Source organism: Suncus etruscus, chromosome 15 (assembly GCF_024139225.1).
Source record: "Suncus etruscus isolate mSunEtr1 chromosome 15, mSunEtr1.pri.cur, whole genome shotgun sequence".
Taxonomy (NCBI): Eukaryota; Metazoa; Chordata; class Mammalia; order Eulipotyphla; family Soricidae; genus Suncus; species Suncus etruscus.
The window spans coordinates 34,976,440-34,994,324 of NC_064862.1; the positions used below are offsets into that span (position 1 = coordinate 34,976,440).

The 17,885-nt window shown below is 45.4% G+C and overlaps 2 protein-coding genes across 2 annotated transcripts in view; one reads left to right on the forward strand and one right to left on the reverse strand.

Moving 5' to 3' along the window:
- Window positions 1-17,885, reverse strand: part of PISD (phosphatidylserine decarboxylase) — a 356,590-nt gene that overhangs the window by 282,473 nt on the left and 56,232 nt on the right. The gene's annotated exons all lie outside the window — the stretch shown is intronic.
- SFI1 (SFI1 centrin binding protein) overlaps window positions 1-17,885 on the forward strand; it is a gene marked incomplete at its 5' end in the record, with an annotated part of 71,863 nt that overhangs the window by 15,448 nt on the left and 38,530 nt on the right. The window contains 4 exons of the mRNA XM_049789039.1: window positions 8,724-8,880; window positions 9,845-10,006; window positions 14,417-14,487; window positions 15,903-15,995. Of these exons, the coding sequence (XP_049644996.1) occupies window positions 8,724-8,880; window positions 9,845-10,006; window positions 14,417-14,487; window positions 15,903-15,995 (483 nt within the window). The remainder of the gene's footprint in view (window positions 1-8,723; window positions 8,881-9,844; window positions 10,007-14,416; window positions 14,488-15,902; window positions 15,996-17,885) is intronic.

The window sequence follows — 17,885 nt, forward strand, 5'->3', positions numbered from 1 at the left end:
GAGTCATCTCATTCCTGACCTTGATATGTTTAGTGACATATTGATGAGCAGGAGAGAGAGTAGGAAGGACTTAGTCAGGAGGTCCTGAGAAGGCAGATAACAGGGTAATGTACACTGTGCCCTGTAAAGGCTTTGACTCACTCCAGAGGAGGCAAGAAGCTGTCTTGAGAGTGATTTCAATGAACCTTCCTCTAAAAATGACCCCTCTGGTTCACAATTTACTGTCCTTTGGGTAAGAGAGGAAGGAGAGGAAGGGAAGAGTGTGGAATCACACTCAGTACCTTTCTGAACTGATTTTAAACTATTTTTGGTGGGAGTGGCCCACACCTGCTGTGCTCAGAACTTATTTCTGTTTCTGTGCTCAGGAATCCCCTTGGGAAAGTAGAGGAGACCATATGGGGTGTTAGAGAGCAAACTCAGGTCAGCTGTATTATCTCTCCAGCCCCATGAACTTATTTGCAATGTTAGAACCGTGTAACTATTTTATATAACTCAAAAAAAAAAAAAAAAGTAAAACAAAGGGAAATATTTTTTTCTTTTTTCTTTTTTCTTTTTTTTTTTTTTTGGGGGGGTGTCCATACCGGGCAGCGCTTAGGGTTACTCCTGGCTCTACACTCAGAAATCGTTTCTGGCCTGGGGGACTATAGGGGATGCCGGGGGATAGAACCACTGTCTGTCCTAGGCTAGCTCGGGCAAGGCAGACACCTACCTTACCGATTGCGCCACCACTCCAGCTCCTGTGGAGTTTAATTTAACTAATTTATCTAGGTGTTAGGGCTACCTTCACATTCAGCAATGCTCAGGAGCCACTTCCAGTTCTACTCCAGGGACTCAAGGCATACTTAGGAGACCATCCAATATCTGAGATAAATAAGTAACTGTTGAGCCCTGAAAACGTGTAAAGTGTACATTCATCCTATTGAGCTTTTCTCCGGCTCAATCACTGGAAATGTATTTATTTATTTATTTATTTATTTATTTATTTATTTATTTATTTATTTATTTATTATGTTTTTTGGTTTTTGGTCACACATGGCACTGCTCGGGGTTACTCCTGGCTATGACCTCAGAAATCTCTCCTGGCAGGCTCGGGGGACCATATGGAATCCAGGATTCGAACCACCGTCCTTCTGCATGCAAGGCAAATGCCCTAACTCCTTGCTATCTCTCTGGCCCCTTATTTTATTTTATTTTATTTTATTTTATTTTATTTATATATACATTTTTTGTTTTTTGGGTCACTTCCGGCAGTGCTCCTGGCACTACTCCTGGCTCTGTGCTCAGAAGTCGCTCCTGGGGGCCAGAGAGATAGCATAGTGGTAGGGCATTTGCCTTTCATGCAGATGACCTAGGATGATGGTGGTTCTAATCCTGGCATCCCATACAGTCCCCTGAGCCTACTACCAGGAGTGATTTCTGAGCGCAGAACCAGGAATAACCTCTGAGCACAACTGGGTGTGACCCCCCCAAAAAAAAGAGAAAAAAGAAAAGAAATTGCTCCTGGCAGGTTTAGGAGACTATGTGGGTTGCAGGGGATTGAACTCAGGTCCGTCCTGGGTCATTCACTTGCAAGGCAAACACCCTCATGCTGTGCAATCACTCTGGCCCCCAATCACTGGAATTTTAAAATGTACTGAAATAGATTGGCAAGAACTATCTAGAGAAAATAATTTCTTCATGCAACTTTAAAATACAATATATGGTGGGATTTGGGGAGAGATACTTCAGAGGTTAAGCTGTGATTTATAGGTAGACGGCCCTGGTTTGACCCCTTTTATGACATAATGTTCTCCTGAGCACCACCAGGAGTCAGGTATTAAGTCGTGAGCATCAGTGGATGTGGCTCCAACCTGCTCCAATTAAAAAAAAATGTAAGTTAAGGGGCCGCAGAGATAGCATGGAGGGGAGGCATTTTTCTTGCATGTAGAAGGATGGTGGTTTAAATCCCGGCATCCCATATGGTCCCCGAGCCAGCCAGGAGCGATTTCTGAACATAGAGCCAGGAGTGGCCCCTGAGCGCTGCCAGGTGTGACCGCTCCAAAAAACCAAAAACAAGCAAACAAAAATGTAAGTTAAAGGGCTGGAGAGATAGCATGGAGATCGGGCGTTTGCCTTGCATTTGAAGGACAGTAGTTTGAATCCTGGCATCCCATATGGTCCCCTGAGCCTGCCAGGAGTAAGCATTGCCAAGTGTGACCCCAAAAAAACAAAACAAAACAAAAAAATGTAAGTTAATAAAATGCGATATTTTACTTCTTTCTTTTACTCCTACTGGAACATTCTTTTAATTAATTAATTAATTAATTAATTTTTGGTTTTTGGGCCACACCTGGTGACGCTCAGGGGTTACTCCTGGCTATTTGCTCAGAAATCGCTCCTGGCAAGCTCGGAGACCATATTGGATGCTGGGATTCAAACCACCATCCTTCCTGGGTTGGCTGCATGCAAGGCAAATGCCCTACTGCTGTGCTCTCTTCAGCCCCCTAAATTAATTACTTTATATGATGCACCAGGGATTGAACCAGAGTCAGCCACATGCAAGACACATGCCCTAACATTGTGTTATCACTCTGACTTCTTGGTTTATTATTCTAAAGGTAAAAAGAATGGTTAAGAAATTTTTTGGGGGGCCCGGAGAGATAGCACAGTGGCGTTTGCCTTGCAAGCAGCCAATCCAGGACCTAAGGTGGTTGGTTGGAATCCCAGTGTCCCATATGGTCCCCCGTGCCTGCCAGGAGCTATTTCTGAATTTCTAAGCAGACAGCCAGGAGTAACCTCTGAGCACTGCCGGGTATGGCCCAAAAAGCAAAAAAAAAAAAGAAATTTTTTTTGGGGGCCGAAGAGATAGCATGGAGGTAAGGTGTTTGCCTTTCATGCAGGAGGTCATCGGTTTGAATCCCGGCGTCCCATATGGTCCCCCGTGCCTGCCAGGAACAATTTCTAAGCCTGGAGCCAGGAATAACCCCTGAACACTGCCAGGTGTGACCCAAAAACCACAAAAAAAAAAAAAAAAAAAGGAAAAAAAGAAATTTTTGGGGGGTGAGGTGGAGGGAGATTTGGGACATTGGTGGTGGGAATGTTGCACTGGTGAAGAGTGGGTGTTCTTTACATGACTGAAACCTAACCACAATCATGTTTGTAATCAAGGTGTTTAAATAAAGATATTATTAAAAAATAATTCAATGGGGCCGGAGAGATAGCATGGAGGTAAGGCGTTTGCCTCTCATGCAGGAGGTCATCGGTTCGAATCCCGGCGTCCCATATATGGTCCTCCCGTGCCTGCCAGGAGCAACTTCTGAGCCTGGAGCCAGGAATAACCCCTGAGCACTGCCGGGTGTGACCCAAAAACCACAAAAAAAAAAAAAAAAAATAATTCAAAATAAAGTCATAAAAATTAAAAAAAAATTTTGGGGGGGAGTTTGGGCCACACCCAGTGGTGCTCAGATGTTACTCCTGGCTCTGCACTCAGAAATCGCTCCGGGCAGAATTGGGGAAACAAATGGGATGCTGGGGATTGAACCCGGGTTGACTGCATGCAAGGCAGATGCCCTACCCACTGTGCTATTGATCTGGCCCTTAGAATATCATTTATATTCCTAGTGCCTAAGGCTTAGGCCCTAAGTTGTTGTCTCTATTATTTTACACTAAAAGAAAAATGAGATGTTTTGAGAAACAGCTTTTTGTTTTGTTTTGTTTTTTTGGGCCACACTTGGTGATGCTCAGGGGTTACTCTTGGCTATGTGCTCAGAAATTGCTCCTGGCTCGGGGGACCATATAGAACGCCAGGGGATTGAACTGCGGTCCCTCCTAGGTCAGGCGTGTGAGGCAAATGCCCTACCACTTGCACCACTGCTCCGGCCCCCTGAAAGACGCCTTACGCCCTGTGCCATCGCTCTGGCCTCTGAAACAGCTTTTCTTAAGAGTGGTGCAAAAAATAGCCTAAATCTAGAATATAATATTCTGAAAAGTGAAGAATTAAGAATTAACAAACAAAGGGTACTTCAATATGTCAGAGGGGTTTAGGAGTCTTTTATTTGTATTTTTTGGTTTTGGGGTCACACCCAGCAACGCTCAGGGGTTACTCCTGGCTCTATGCTCAGAAATCGCTCCTGGCAGACTTGGGGGACCATATGGGATGCCGGGATTTGAACCACCGTCCTTCTGCATTCAAGGCAAACGCATTACTCCATGCTATCTCTCTGTCCCTAGGAGCCATTTTGTAAAGCAAATGATAAGTTTAAGATAGAATAGTTTGGGCACAAAAAAGAATAATAAGGACAAGAGAAAAAGCTTAATAGATAGATCTCTCAATGAGAGATCAAGGATAAACACGGAGAAAGTAGTTAATAAACTCTTAGAAAATTCCCAGTATGGGCCAGAGAGATAGCATGGAGGTAAGGTGTTTGCCTTTCATGCAGAAGGTTGGTGGTTCGAATCCCAACATCCCATATGGTCCCCTGTGCCTGCCAGGGGCGATTTCTGAGCATAGAGCCAGGAATATCCCCTGAGCGCTGCCAGGTGTGACCCAAAAACAAACACACCAAAAAACAACAACAACAACAAAAAAAAAAAAAAAAGAAAATTCCCAGTATGATTTTGGAGAAAACTAATAGAATACTAAACAAGATGGTGCTAGATTCTGGAATTACGTTTCTATACATATATTTTTTTTTTGGTGGTGGGGGGGAGATGTTTGGGCCACACTGGTGATGCTCAGGAGTTTCTCCTGGCTATCTGCTCAGAAATCGCTCCTGGCTTGGACCATATGGGATGACAGGGGATCGAACCACGGTTCGTCCTAGGTTAGCGCTTGCAAGAAAGATAGATGACCTACCGCTGTGCCACCACTTCGGCCCACTTTTCTAGATAAATTTTTAAGATATTTTAACAGGACGTGTCTATGGGTACATAAGAAAATAAGGTGTCAGAGAAAGAGTTCAAGATGACTCACATATATTTTTACTTAAAAGCAACCAGAGGGGTTTGTTGCAATAGTACAGCAGGTAGGCTGGTAGCCTTGAAAACAGCTGACCAAGGCTTTATCCCTGGCACCTCATTATGGTTCCTTGAGCCTGCCTGTAGTGATCCCTGTGCACAGAGCCAGGAATAAACCACAGCTTGTGGCCCCAAAACCAAAAATAGAAACAAAGCAACTAGAGGCTGAAGCAATAGTACTAGGGATTGCCTTGCACACAGACAACCCAGGTTCTTTCCCCATTACTGATTATGGTCCCCTGAGTCCAATCAGGAGTGATTCCTGAGCACAGCTGGGTGTGCTGAAAACAAAACAAAAAACCCAACTGGAATAATGGCATTGCTATTTACTAAAAAGGATAGAGGAAGCAGAAGCAGATTTGTGGGATTTCTTTTTGTTTGGGGGCCACACCCAGTGGTGCTCAGGGATTACTCTTGACTCTGCACTCAGAAATGGCTCCTGGCAAGCTGGGGAACCATATTGAATGCCAAGGCTTGAACTGGGGTCAGCCATGTGCAGGCAAAGCTCTTACCTCTGTGCTATCGCTCCGTCTACAGGATTTTATTTATTAAATAAAGTTTTTTTTTGTTTTGTTTTTTAATTTTTGGGCCACACCCGGCAGTCTTCAGGGGTTACTCCTGGCTCTGTGCTCAAAAATTGCTCCTGGCAGACTTGGGAGACAAATACGGGATACCGGGAATCTAACCTGACTTCGTCCAGGGTTAGACACATGCTCTACCACTGTGCTATTGCTCTGGTCCCAAGATTTATTTTTTAAATAGAAGCCATACCGGCTGTTCAGTGCTAGGTGACTACCACCTGTGCTTATCTGGCACATGTACTCTGCCACTTGAGCCATCTCCCCTTCCCCAAAGGCCTTTTATTTTTATTCTTTGTGGAGGTGTCAGGACCTTAAAGGGTTTTTGTTTATTAGTCCTCTGACAGGTTCAGGGGACTAAATGGGATGCTGGGGATTGAACCCAGGTTGCGTGCAAAGCAAGCACCCTACTTGCTATCACTCTGGCCCCAAAAGGCCTTCTTTTTTCCTTTTTCTTTTTCATTTTTGAGAGTCGAATGCTCAGGGGTATCTTCTGGCTTTGTTCAGGGGACCATATATAGTGCTGGTAATAAGTTGACCACATGCAAAGCAAGTGCCTTCGCCCCCTGTACTATCTCTCTGGCCCCCAGGCCTTTTGAAATACAGGAGGAAATGTCAGGATGTTCGGAGATAGAAATGGAGAAATGAGGACAAATCTAGGTCAGAGATAAGAAATTTGGAGAATGTCAGGATGCCAATAGTTTTTAAGCCTGAAGACTGGGGTATGGGGACGCAAACAGTAAGTTTTGCTGGAGAAGGAGGGAATAGAATGTAAGCTTCCAAGTAAAGAAGTGGGATTTGAGGACAGAAAGGAAAGAAGTGAAGCTCTGAAGCTAGCCAAAGGAAGGCATGATTGCTGAGATACTCCAGCAGGCCAGGGAAGGTGAGGACTGAAATTTTGACCTTTGGATTGAGCAAAGTAGAGATCTTGATAACCTGATGCTCCTGATAATAGCAGCTTTAGGAAGCCTGAAAGGAAGAGAGTTCAAGAGCATCTGCCCTGGGAGGCTGGAGTGATCGGACATGCAGCTGGAGGGCGCTTGCCTTGCACATGGCTCACCTGGTTCTATCCCCAGCACCCCATTTGGACTCCAGGGAAAAGCCCTGAGTGCAGAGCCAAGAGCTTATTTTCAAATTTGACCCTAAAGAGAAACCTATAAACCTACAAGCCCTGCTTGGACACTAGGATCTTAACAGTACTTTCTTAGCTGCTGACACTTAAGATTGAACAGTCAAGAATCATAAGATGGAAAAAAAAAAAAAAAAGAATCACAAGATGGGGCCAGAGAGATAGCACAAACGTCCTACGTTTGCCTTGCACATAAAATGGCCAAGAGTCAGGTTCGATCCCCGGCATCTCAAATGGTCCCCTGAGCCTGCCAGGAGAAATTTCTGAGCCAGGAGTAACCCCAGAGCCCTGCTGGGTGTGGCTCCCTCCCCCCTCAAAATAAAGAATCACAAGATGGAGGCCAGAGTGGTATTATAGCAGGGTGGGTGCTTGCTTTGCACATGGCTGTCTGAGTTCAATCCCAGCGTCTCTTATGATCCCTCAAGCCTACTAGAAGCAATTCCTGGGGCCGGAGAGATAGCATGGAGGTAAGGCGTTTGCCTTTCATGCAGAAGGTCCGTAGTTCAAATCCTGGCGTCCTATATGGTCCCCCGTGCCTGCCAGGAGCGATTTCTGAGTGTAGAGCCAGAAGTAACTCCTGAGCACTGCTGGGTGTGACCCAAAAAACAAAACAAAACAAAACAAAAAAACAATTCCTAAGTGCAGAGCCGGGAGTACCCCCCTCCCAACATTGCTGGGTGTGGCCTGAAAACAAAGGAATTATGAATCATGAGTTGGGGGACCAGTGTGATAGTCAGCAGGTAGGGTGTTTACTTTGCATGTAGTCAACCCACATTTGATCCCAGCATCCCTGATGATCCCCTGAGCACTGCTAGGACTAATTTTTGAGCATTGAGCCAGCGTAAGCTCTAAGCATCATCAGGTGTGACTCAAAAACCAGAAATTAAAAAAAAAAAAAAAAAACCACAGATGGGGCCCTGGGTGATAATACAGGGTGCTTGCCTTGCCTGTGGCTAACCAGATTCAATTTCTGGAACCCCATATGGGTCCCCTAAGCCTGCCAGGAGTAATGCCTGAATGTAGAGCCACGATTAAGCCTTGAGAAAAACTAAGTGTGGCCTCCAGAAAGCAAAATTATAACTAGCAAAAAGAAAACCTACCTTGGAGAAGAGAAATTAGAAAATAGCTTATTTTAGGAGATAGGAAAACAAAGGATAGAACTCAAGTTCTATAGGAGGGCAAATCCTGGTTTATTTGGTTTGTTTGTTTAAATAACTTGTTGTTTGGGACACACCTAAAGGTGCTCAGGTCTCGGGCCCGGAGAGATAGCACAGCGTTGTTTGCCTTGCAAGCAGCTGATCCAGGACCTAAGGTGGTTGGTTCGAATCCCGATGTCCCATATGGTCCCTCGTGCCTGCCAGGAGCTATTTCTGAGCAGATAACCAGGTGTAACCCCTGAGCACCGCCGTGTGTGGCCCAAAAACCAAAAAACCAAAAAAAAAAAAAAAAGGTGCTCAGGTCTTACTCCTGACTGTTGGCTATGGGGTCCTTCCTAGCAGAGCTTAGGGGACCCTGTTGAATGCCAAGAATCAAATCTGCTATATTTACTTGCCCCTCTTTATTTTGGGGGCACACCTGTTGACGCTCAGGGGTTACTCCTGGCTATGTGCTCAGAAATTGCTCCTGACTTGGGGGACCATATGGGACACAGGGATAGAACTGTGGTCCATCCTAGGTCAGCTGCTTGCAAGGCAAATGCCCTACCGCTTGTGCCACCGTTCCAGCACCAACGGCCTTCTTTTTTAAAAAATAAACAGGGGCCGGGTAGGTGGCGCTGGAGGTAAGGTGTCTGCCTTGCAAGCGCTAGCCAAGGAAGGACCTCGGTTCGATCCCCCGGCGTCCCATATGGTCCACCCAAGCCAGGGGCGATTTCTGAGCATATAGCCAGGAGTAACCCCTGAGCGTCAAACGGGTGTGGCCCAAAAACCAAAAAAAAAAAAAAAAAAAATAAACAAACAAGCCCAGAACTCTCTCTGTTTTAGTGCCTCTCCATTGTTCAGGGTCTCTTCTCTGATTTTCAGGTTTGGTCACAGTGGCAGGAACAGCTGTGTCTTGTCCAGAAGGAGCGGCGGAAGATGATCTCTGCAGTAAAACACCATCAGCAGTGGCAAAAGTGGAAATCCATGAAGGCTTGGCTAAAATATCTGCAGATTCGCAGAGTGAAGAGACAGTGGAAGGGTGAGCAGGAAGAGGAAGGGTCAGGACACAATTTCTGCTCTAATAGATAAGCACCAGTGAGCTAATCTTTTTTTGGGAAAGAGGTGATATTAAGATGCCACAAATTTGGGGGAAAGATTAGGCAGAAAGTATATTATTCTAAATTTATGTTTAAATAATTTTCTTCTGGACTTCTACATATTTTATTTAGTGGAGTCTAGATTATGCTATTCATAGTGTAATTAGGGCTGGAGCAAGATTACAGTGGGTAGGCACTTGTCTGGTATCCAGTTGACCTGGGTATGATCTTCAGTACCCCATATAGTCAGCCCCCATCAGGAGTGATCCTTGAGCACAGAGTCATGAGTAAGCCCTGAACACTGATGGGTGTGACCCGAGGAAAAAACCCCAACAATCTGTGGGGCCGGAGCGATAGCACAATGATAGGGTATTTGCCTTGCATGCGGACAACCTGGGACAAACCCGGATTGGATCCCTAGCATCCCATATGGTCCCCCAAGCCTGCCAAGAACAATTTCTTAACTCAGAGTCAGGAGTAACTCCTGAGCACCACCTGTGTGATCCAAAACAAAAAGCAAACATAAAAAAACTTACCTGTGATCATTATATACAGTAGTATAGAAATTTGCTGCTTTCAGGAGATCAGAAGTAATAATACAAAAGTAGAGGCAAAAGCAAGGAGCTAGAGATATAGTTTAGTTAGTAAGACCTTGGTTTGAATCCTGGCACAATATATGGTCCCTGAGCACTGCCAGGAGTGGTTTCTGAGCACAGCTTAGGTGAAAAGAGAATGTAAATAAGGAATATCTACTAACCTCCTGGTCTAAAGGAGTTTTATTCTCATGGTTTGTTGAGAGGAACCTTGAATCCCATTATCTGCCAACATGGAACTCACCTTGTTTTGAAGATGCTTCCAGCTCATCAACTGTCTTTGGGACTGCACGTAGATGATTTTCTGTTGCAGAGATGGCTGAGCGATTCCACCATGTCACGGTGCTCCAGAAACAATTCTGTGATTGGCAGTGGGCCTGGGAGCGGAAGAAGAGCTTATATGCCCACCGTACTCTGGTAGAGGAACTGGCCAGGAAGATGAAGCTTCGAAGGGCTTTTTCTCACTGGAAACACTGTATCCTTTTGAGTCACACATAAACACGCCCACACGTGCATGGACCCACACACATGCAACAAAAGCTCAGCGGCCTATAAGCCTATAAAATTATGAGAAACAAAAATCACTACTGAGGGGTCCGGAGAGATAGCACAGCGGCGTTTGCCTTGCAAGCAGCCAATGCAGGACCTAAGGTGATTGGCTCGAATTCCAGCATCCCATATGGTCCCCCATGCCTGCCAGGAGTGATTTCTTTTTTTTTTTGTTTTTGGTTTTTGGTTTTTGGGGTCACACCAGGCAGTGCTCAGGGGTTACACCTGGCTCTATGCTCAGAAATCACCCCTGGCAGGCACAGGGGACCATACGGGATACGAGGATTCAAACCACTGACTTTCTGCATGAAAGGCAAATGCCTTACCTCCATGCTATCTCTCCAGGAGCTATTTCTGAGCCAGGAGTAATGCCTGAGCACTGCCGGGTGTGGCCCAAAACAACAACAACAACAACAACAACAAAAATTACTACTGAACAATTTGAAACTTGATTGATCTTTAGTGATTTTTTTTTTTGTTTAAGATTTGGGAGTAGAGTGGCCGTACCTGGTGGCACTCCTGGCTACTCCTGGCTCTGTGCTTAGAAATCACTCTTGGTAGACTCAGGAGACCATGTGGGATGCCGAGGATCAAACTTAGTCAAACGTCCTACGTGGCTGACTTGGGTTTACTCCCTGGCATCACATATGGTCCCCTGAATACCACCAGAAATAACCTGAGCATTGCCAGGGTTATGGCCCCAAAACAAAACAAAGCAATAATTGGAGTAGGGATAGAGGACCAGAAAGGTAGCACAGCAGATAAAGGGCTTGCCTTGCACACAGCTCACCCAGATTCAATCCCCAGCTCCCCACTGATTCCCTGAGCCTGCCAAGAGTGATTACTGAGCACAGTATATAGCTGGGGATGGCCCCAAAATAAACAAACAAAAATTTTATTTGGAAACAGAAATAATTCCAAGGTTTTTTTTTTTTTTTTTTTTTTTTGTGAGTTCAGAGTAATACTATACGGGGGCTAGGATACTTATCTTACCCACAGCTGATCCAGGCTTGAGTCCTGACACCTCTATATTGTCCCCTGAGCCCTACCAGGAGAGATTTCTGAGTGCAGAGCTAGTAGGAATCCCTGAGCACCACTGGGTGTGACTCCAAAATTAAAAACAAAATTTTTTAAAATTTGGTAATATTCAAACAAAAGAGCATATTTGCTATATATATGTATTGTAAGTTCTAATAATAACACCTATGTATCCACCACTCTGCTTAGAAAAGCATTAGTATTGCTATTTGTTCCACCATAATTAATTGCAGCTCCTTCTCCTCTCCCAAACTCCCTCACCAAAGAAGTAATCCCATTGACTCAAGTATGTGTTACCATGTCATTGCTTTTCTCTGTGAAGTAGGTAGTGGAAGTAGCCACAGTCATTTGTCTCTTGACAGCTTTATTATCATTATCCTAGCTCCCATTTAGTGAACTTTTACTCTGTGCAGACATTCTGCACTAACTCCTTATTCCTAATAACATCTCTGTGGAGAAAGCACTGCTTTTTCTATTTTAGAGATAAGCAAACTGAGGTTTGGGGACAGCTGAGTAAATTCAAAGGCAGAGTGAGTCATTAGCCAGGCCAGGAGGTTTGAGTCCCAGGCCTGAGACTCCAGTGTATATATGGTTGGCTAGTTGGTTGGTTTGTGAGCACATCTGTCTGTGCTCAGAACTTAAGCCAGGCTCGGGGCTGGTGAAATAGCATGGAGGTAGGGCATTTGCCTTGTCTGCAGAAGGACACTGGTTCAAATCCCAGCATTCTATATGGTCCCCTGAGGCTGTCAGGAGCGATTTCTGAGCATAGAGCCAGGAATAACCCCTGAGCGCTGCCGGGGTGACCCAAAAACAAAAACAAAAAGAACTTAAGCCAGACACTGTGCTCAAGGCTCACTCCTAGCAGGGCTTGGAGAACCATATTGGAGTCAGGAATAGAACCTGGGTTTACTGCATGCAAGGCAAGTGCTCTACCTACAGTACTATTATTCCAGCCCCCAATGCACTTGTTCTTAATTTCTATCTCTTACCTTAGCCAGGGACAAGGGTTTAACCTGCCATGGATATTCACCCACACAGTGCTTATTGAACTCTTTGTCAGTGTTAAACTCCTGCCTTAGTTCTGGGATTTAGGGAAGCTCAAGAGATTTAATAGTAATTCAATGGTTTGAATTATTTTTTTGGAGGGGGGGGCCCACACCCATTTGATGCTCAAGGGTTACTCCTGGCTAAGCACTCAGAAATTGCCCCTGGCTTGGGGGGACCATATGGGACGCCGGGGGATTGAACTGCAGTCCTTCCTTGGCTAGCGCTTGCAAGGCAGACACCTTACCTCTAGTGCCACCTCACCGGCCCCCAATGTTTGAATTATGTATAGAAAATAAGCATGAACCTGTTTATTACGGTATGGTTTGGTAAGTGTGATCATAGCAATGCCTATTTCAAGAACTACTGCGTGTCTCAGTGGAGAAAGGGCCTTTTGAATTGAATGCAAATCTTAGAAGATGACATTTTCTTCCATCAGAGTAGTTGGAGAGGGTTCTTCTGGTCAGAGGAATGACAGGAAAAGCAGCTATGTAAGTCATGGGGGGTGTGGATGATAGTAGGATCATGATAGTGCTGCAAGCTTGAGAATAACTGTCGACCTCTGGTTGAAGTGGTCAGGAGTTGGGATTTTATCCTGGGGCCTAGGGGAGCCCCTGAGAGGCTTTGTGAAGAGAAGAGGTGCAACATGTTAGAAAGGATTCATCTGGGACCAGGATGATGTCAAAAAGCTGGAGCATGTGCTTTCCATGTGGCACTCCCAGATTCAAGCCTTGGCATCATATGGTCCTCTGAGCACTGCAGGGAGTGTCCCCTTGAATAGGAGTTGTTAAGCAGAAATAGCCTATGTTCATCATCGGGTGTGGCTCCTAAAAGAAAAGCAAGTCAAAATTAGAAAAGATAAATCTAGATTACAAGAATGAAACTAGTTCAGGGGGAAGAGTCACATGATAGAGAGTCCAGGTTAGTAAGGAGGTTCTCATACATGTGTGTGGGGGACAAATCAGATGGAGATTGCAGGGTACTGGGTGCAGGGACAGCGAATAGGAGGATTTCAAGAAAACAGATGGACTTGGCAACTGAGATGGAAGGAGTGGGTAGAGAAAAGGTCTGAAAATAACTTTCAACATATTTAGCTCCAATGTCTGATCAAATTGGCCAAAATTCAGAATTCAGATGAAGGAGCAGGATTTGCTTCTAAAGATACGATTATGGCCTACAAATAGCTCAGTGGTAGAACACCCATTTTGCAGGCATTGGACTTGAGTTCAGTCCCCAGTATTCTGAATGGAGCCTGGTAATTGATATATGTAGTCCCCAAAATGCCACAGCGAAGTGTGCAACCTACAGTGAATGCTGCAAACAAAAGTATTCCAAGAGCACCACAGTTACAGGTATGACCCTTGAGCCGGGAAGATAGTACAGTGAGTTGAGCACATTTCTTGCATGTGGCCAACCTGGTGGGTTTAATCCCCAATATCCCAAAAGACACCCTGAATTCTGCCAGGAGTGGTCCCTGAGCTCAAAGCCAAAAGTAAACTCTGAACACAGCCAGATGTGACCCCCCCCAACCAACAAACAAGCCTGTAACCTTGGTAAGCATCCTAGTTAAGTCTGAGAATCTGCCACTACCTGTCATTATAGTAGTAAAAATCAAAAACAGAGCATAGTTTTAGCATAGGTCTAGGACATAGCACAAATGAGTGGAGCATCTTTTTTTTTTTTTTTTTGAGGGGGAGTTGTTGTTTTGTTTTGTTTTTGTGTTCACCCAGAAATGCTCAGGACTTACTCCTGATTTTATGCTCAGGGATCATTTGTTATCAGGGCTTAGAAGACTTTATAGTGTGCCAGGGATTGAACCAGGTGTGCAAGGCAAGCACCCTACCCCTGGGTTAACTCCCAGGAGCATATGTTTTGCATGTTGGAGCTTCAGGTTTGATCCCTAGCCCTACATTATCCCCTGAGCAACACAGGGAGTAACCCCCAAGCATGGATAAGTATTACTTTCCACAAACATAAAACAGCCACACACACACACACACACACACACACACACACACACACACAAAGGATAGGATAATTTTGAAATGTTTACTGATTATTGATGGCATTTGGTCTCGATTTCTTAGTCTTTCCCACCAACTCTGACACAGGCAGAGAGGTGAAGCCAGCTGTTACCTAAACAACATGGTTTCCCTTTGTCTACACTTGGCTGGGACATCAGCCGGAAGCAGGTGGGCAGGCGCCCTGTGTGTGGGGAACCTTGTTGAGAGGAGAGCCCTTAATTCTCTGGCAGATGGGCTGCTGTATACAGAAGAAGCCACTCAGATCCAGGTGGCAGAAGAGCACCATAGGCGAAGCTTGCTGGTAAGCTGGTCAGCTTGACTCAGGCATCCTCCGTGGGTCAACCTAGCCCCACCCCATGCTTTTTAAATGCCTCAAGTTAGCTTAGGGGTTGCAGCTGAAAGGAGCCTTGTTTTCTGCATGGTTTCCTCCTTTTGAATGGTGGGAGCCTGGTCTGTGGAGTCGATTTTAGTAAAGACGCTGAGAATGTAAACTGGGTTAAAGTATAAGATCCATGTAGGGGTTAAGGGGTGGTGGCTCAATACCTGATCCACACCAGCTCTCCTCTGTCCTTGCCATGCTGGGTGGCCTTCTGACACTTCAGACACTTTTTAGGAGTCTCCTGACACAACATAGAACCCCTGATCTCTACTTTTTTTTTTTTTTATGATTTTGGTTTTGGGGTCACACTGGCAGTGATCAAGGGTTACTCCTGGCTCTACACTCAGAAATCGCTCCTGGCAGGCTGGGTAGACCATATGGGATGCCAGGATTCAAACCACTGTCCTTCTACATGCAAGGCAAATGCCCTACCTCCATGCTATCTGTCTGGTCCAGCCGATCTCTACTTTTGTCTTGGGAAACTCAGGGCCAACTCATAAAGGAATGGACTTGGCTTATGGCACGTGTGAAACATTTAGAGCTTGAGTCAGGTCTATCAAAATCTCTCACGCACACATACATTTTCTCCTTCCTGATACATGCACACACACACAAACAGACACAAACACACATGTACACACTTGATCTCTCCTTCCCTGAACCCTGCCCCCCCACTCATGAAGGAGCCAATGTAAAACACGCATAGTAGCATCAGCAAAAGCCTTGCTACCTAGAGGCAAAGTTGATGTTTCTTTTTTTCTTTTGTTTTGGGGCCTTCCCTAAGGCGCTCAGGAATCACTCTGCACTCAGGGATTACTTCTAGTGGTGCAAGCAGCATATTATTGCTCTGGCCCCAAAGTCCATGGTTTCTTTTTTTTTTTTTTTTTGGTCACACCCGGCAGTGCTCAGGGGTTACTTCTGGCTCCATGCTCAGAAATCATTCCTGCAGGCTCCGGGGACCATATGGGATGCCGGGATTTGAACCACCGACTTTCTGCACCTAAGGCCTTACTGCTGTGCTATCTCTCCAGCCCCAAAGTCCATGTTTTCACCAGTATTGGCAGTTCTGCTGTAGGTGACCACTCTCCACTTGCTAGAGATGGGGGTGACAGCCTTTGTCCCTTTTGTGGACTAGTTAGCATTGTTCAGTGCTGCTGCACGGGCTGGCTTGTCTCAGTCTTCTCACTGAATCTCAAAGCAGAGAAACGATTGAGGGTGCAGGAGTGGCAGTGAACAGCCACGGTCAAGCTTGCCTCCTGGTATGATTGTCTGCCACTGTCTACTTTAATTCTTACACTCTACTGATTTTAAGCACTTGGTCCTTTTTCTTTCCACAGCGCTTTTGCTTTCGAGCCATAAAAGACAATGTGGCTCATGCTCATCGCCAGCGTGTAAGAAGGAATCTTGCTCGCCGGCAGCAGGACATCTCGGTGAGGGCCATCGCTTGCAGGGCAACTCTTCTGAGGGTCATTCTTTGGGGGAGGGAGGCTTTGGGCCATGATTGCCCGTGCTCAGGGCTTATTTTGGGCTCTGTACTCAGGGATTAATCTTGGTGCTCAGGGGACTACATGTGTTGCACACTGAATTGTGATCTGATGTGGTCAAGACAAATGCCTCAATTCTGTACTAGAGCTTCAGCCATTCTTTCTTTTTTGGAGGGTAAGCTGCATCCTGGCTTTGTGCTCAGAAATTACTCCTGACAGCCTCAGGGGACCATATGGGATGCTGGGGATAGAACCTCTGTCAGCCAGTCAGCCATGTTATCTTTCCAGTTCCCCTCTAGCCATTCTTTTTTTTGGGGGGGAGGGGGTCATACCCAGCAGTGCTCAGGAGCCATTTTTGGCTCTGTGCTCAGAAATTGCTCCTAGCAGGTTCAGGGGACCATATGGGATGTGGGGATTTGAACCATCATCTGTCCTAGAATTGACTACATGCAAGGCAAATGCCCTACTGCTATGCTTTCTCTCCAGCCCCCCTCTAGCCATTCTTAACAATTATACTCAGAAATTTGTTCAGACTTTTAGATGTTTTTTTTTTTTTTTTTTGGGTCACACCCGGCGGTGCTCAGGGGTTACTCCTGGCTGTCTGCTCAGAAATAGCTCCTGGCAGGCACGGGGGACCATATGGGACACCGGGATTCGAACCAACCACCTTTGGTCCTGGATCGGCTGCTTGCAAGGCAAACACAGCTGTGCTATCTCTCCGGGCCCAACTTTTAGATGTTTAAACCTTAGTTCCATTTTCATTAATAAGCAGAAAAACTCTTGCTTAATTCGATTAAAAAATATATGATTGCTAGGGGTCAGAAGTTCAGGACTGGAGAGATAGCACAGTGGTAGTGTATTTATCTTGCATGCAGCTGATTTGAACAGACGATAGTTTGAATCCCGCATCTCCTATGGTCCCCCATGCCTGCCAGGAATGACTTCTGAGTGCAGAGCCAGGAGTAACCACTGAGCACCACTGGGTATGACCCCCTCCCCGCAAAAAGAAGGATAGTTCAGCAAGATTCTTGTCTTGCATGTGACCTACTCAGGTTTGATCTCCAGCATCCCATATGGTCCCCTGAGCCCTGCAAGAGTGATCTGGGACAAAGAACAAAGAGTAAGACCTGAGTAAAGCTTGTTGTAAACCAAACATCAGGCAAAAAAGGGTAAATATTGCTGTTGACTCAGATGTCAAGATTTCAGCCTTGACCTACAGAATGCACTTTAAGCCTTGCAATTTAGGAGTTTTTGGTTATGTTTAAAGTGGATGTCTATTTATTTATTTTAAACCTGGGAGTTAAGAAAGCAATGTTCTAATTCTAAATCCTCCTTATTGGCACAGGAGCATGTTTGTGTCTAATTATGGCATGTTTGAATGTATCAAAAAGGACATGCTATGTAAAGTACTATAAAGAATTGAGTGAGAGGTATTAGAGAGATAGTTCAGGAGATAAGGCACTTGCCTGGCACATGATGGATCCCAGTTCAAATTTCTGTCACCACATCTCATCCCCAAGCACTGCCGGTACATCCCTGAACATAGAACCAGGAATAGCCTCTGACCACAGAAACAAAAAACAAACAAATAAAAAATAGGATGAAGGGCCAAGGAGATGATTCACAGGACTGGAGCTCATGACTTGCATTCAGGAACCCCAGATTTTATTGCCAACACTGTGCAGAGCGCCACCAGGAGTGACTCCCATGCACTAACAGTATGACCACCAAAGAAACACACAAACCAGAAATCAAGAATATGATCAGAATAAGGTCAGAGAGACAGAGTGCTTGCTTTGCTACAGACTTGGATTTGATCTCCAGCATCACATACTG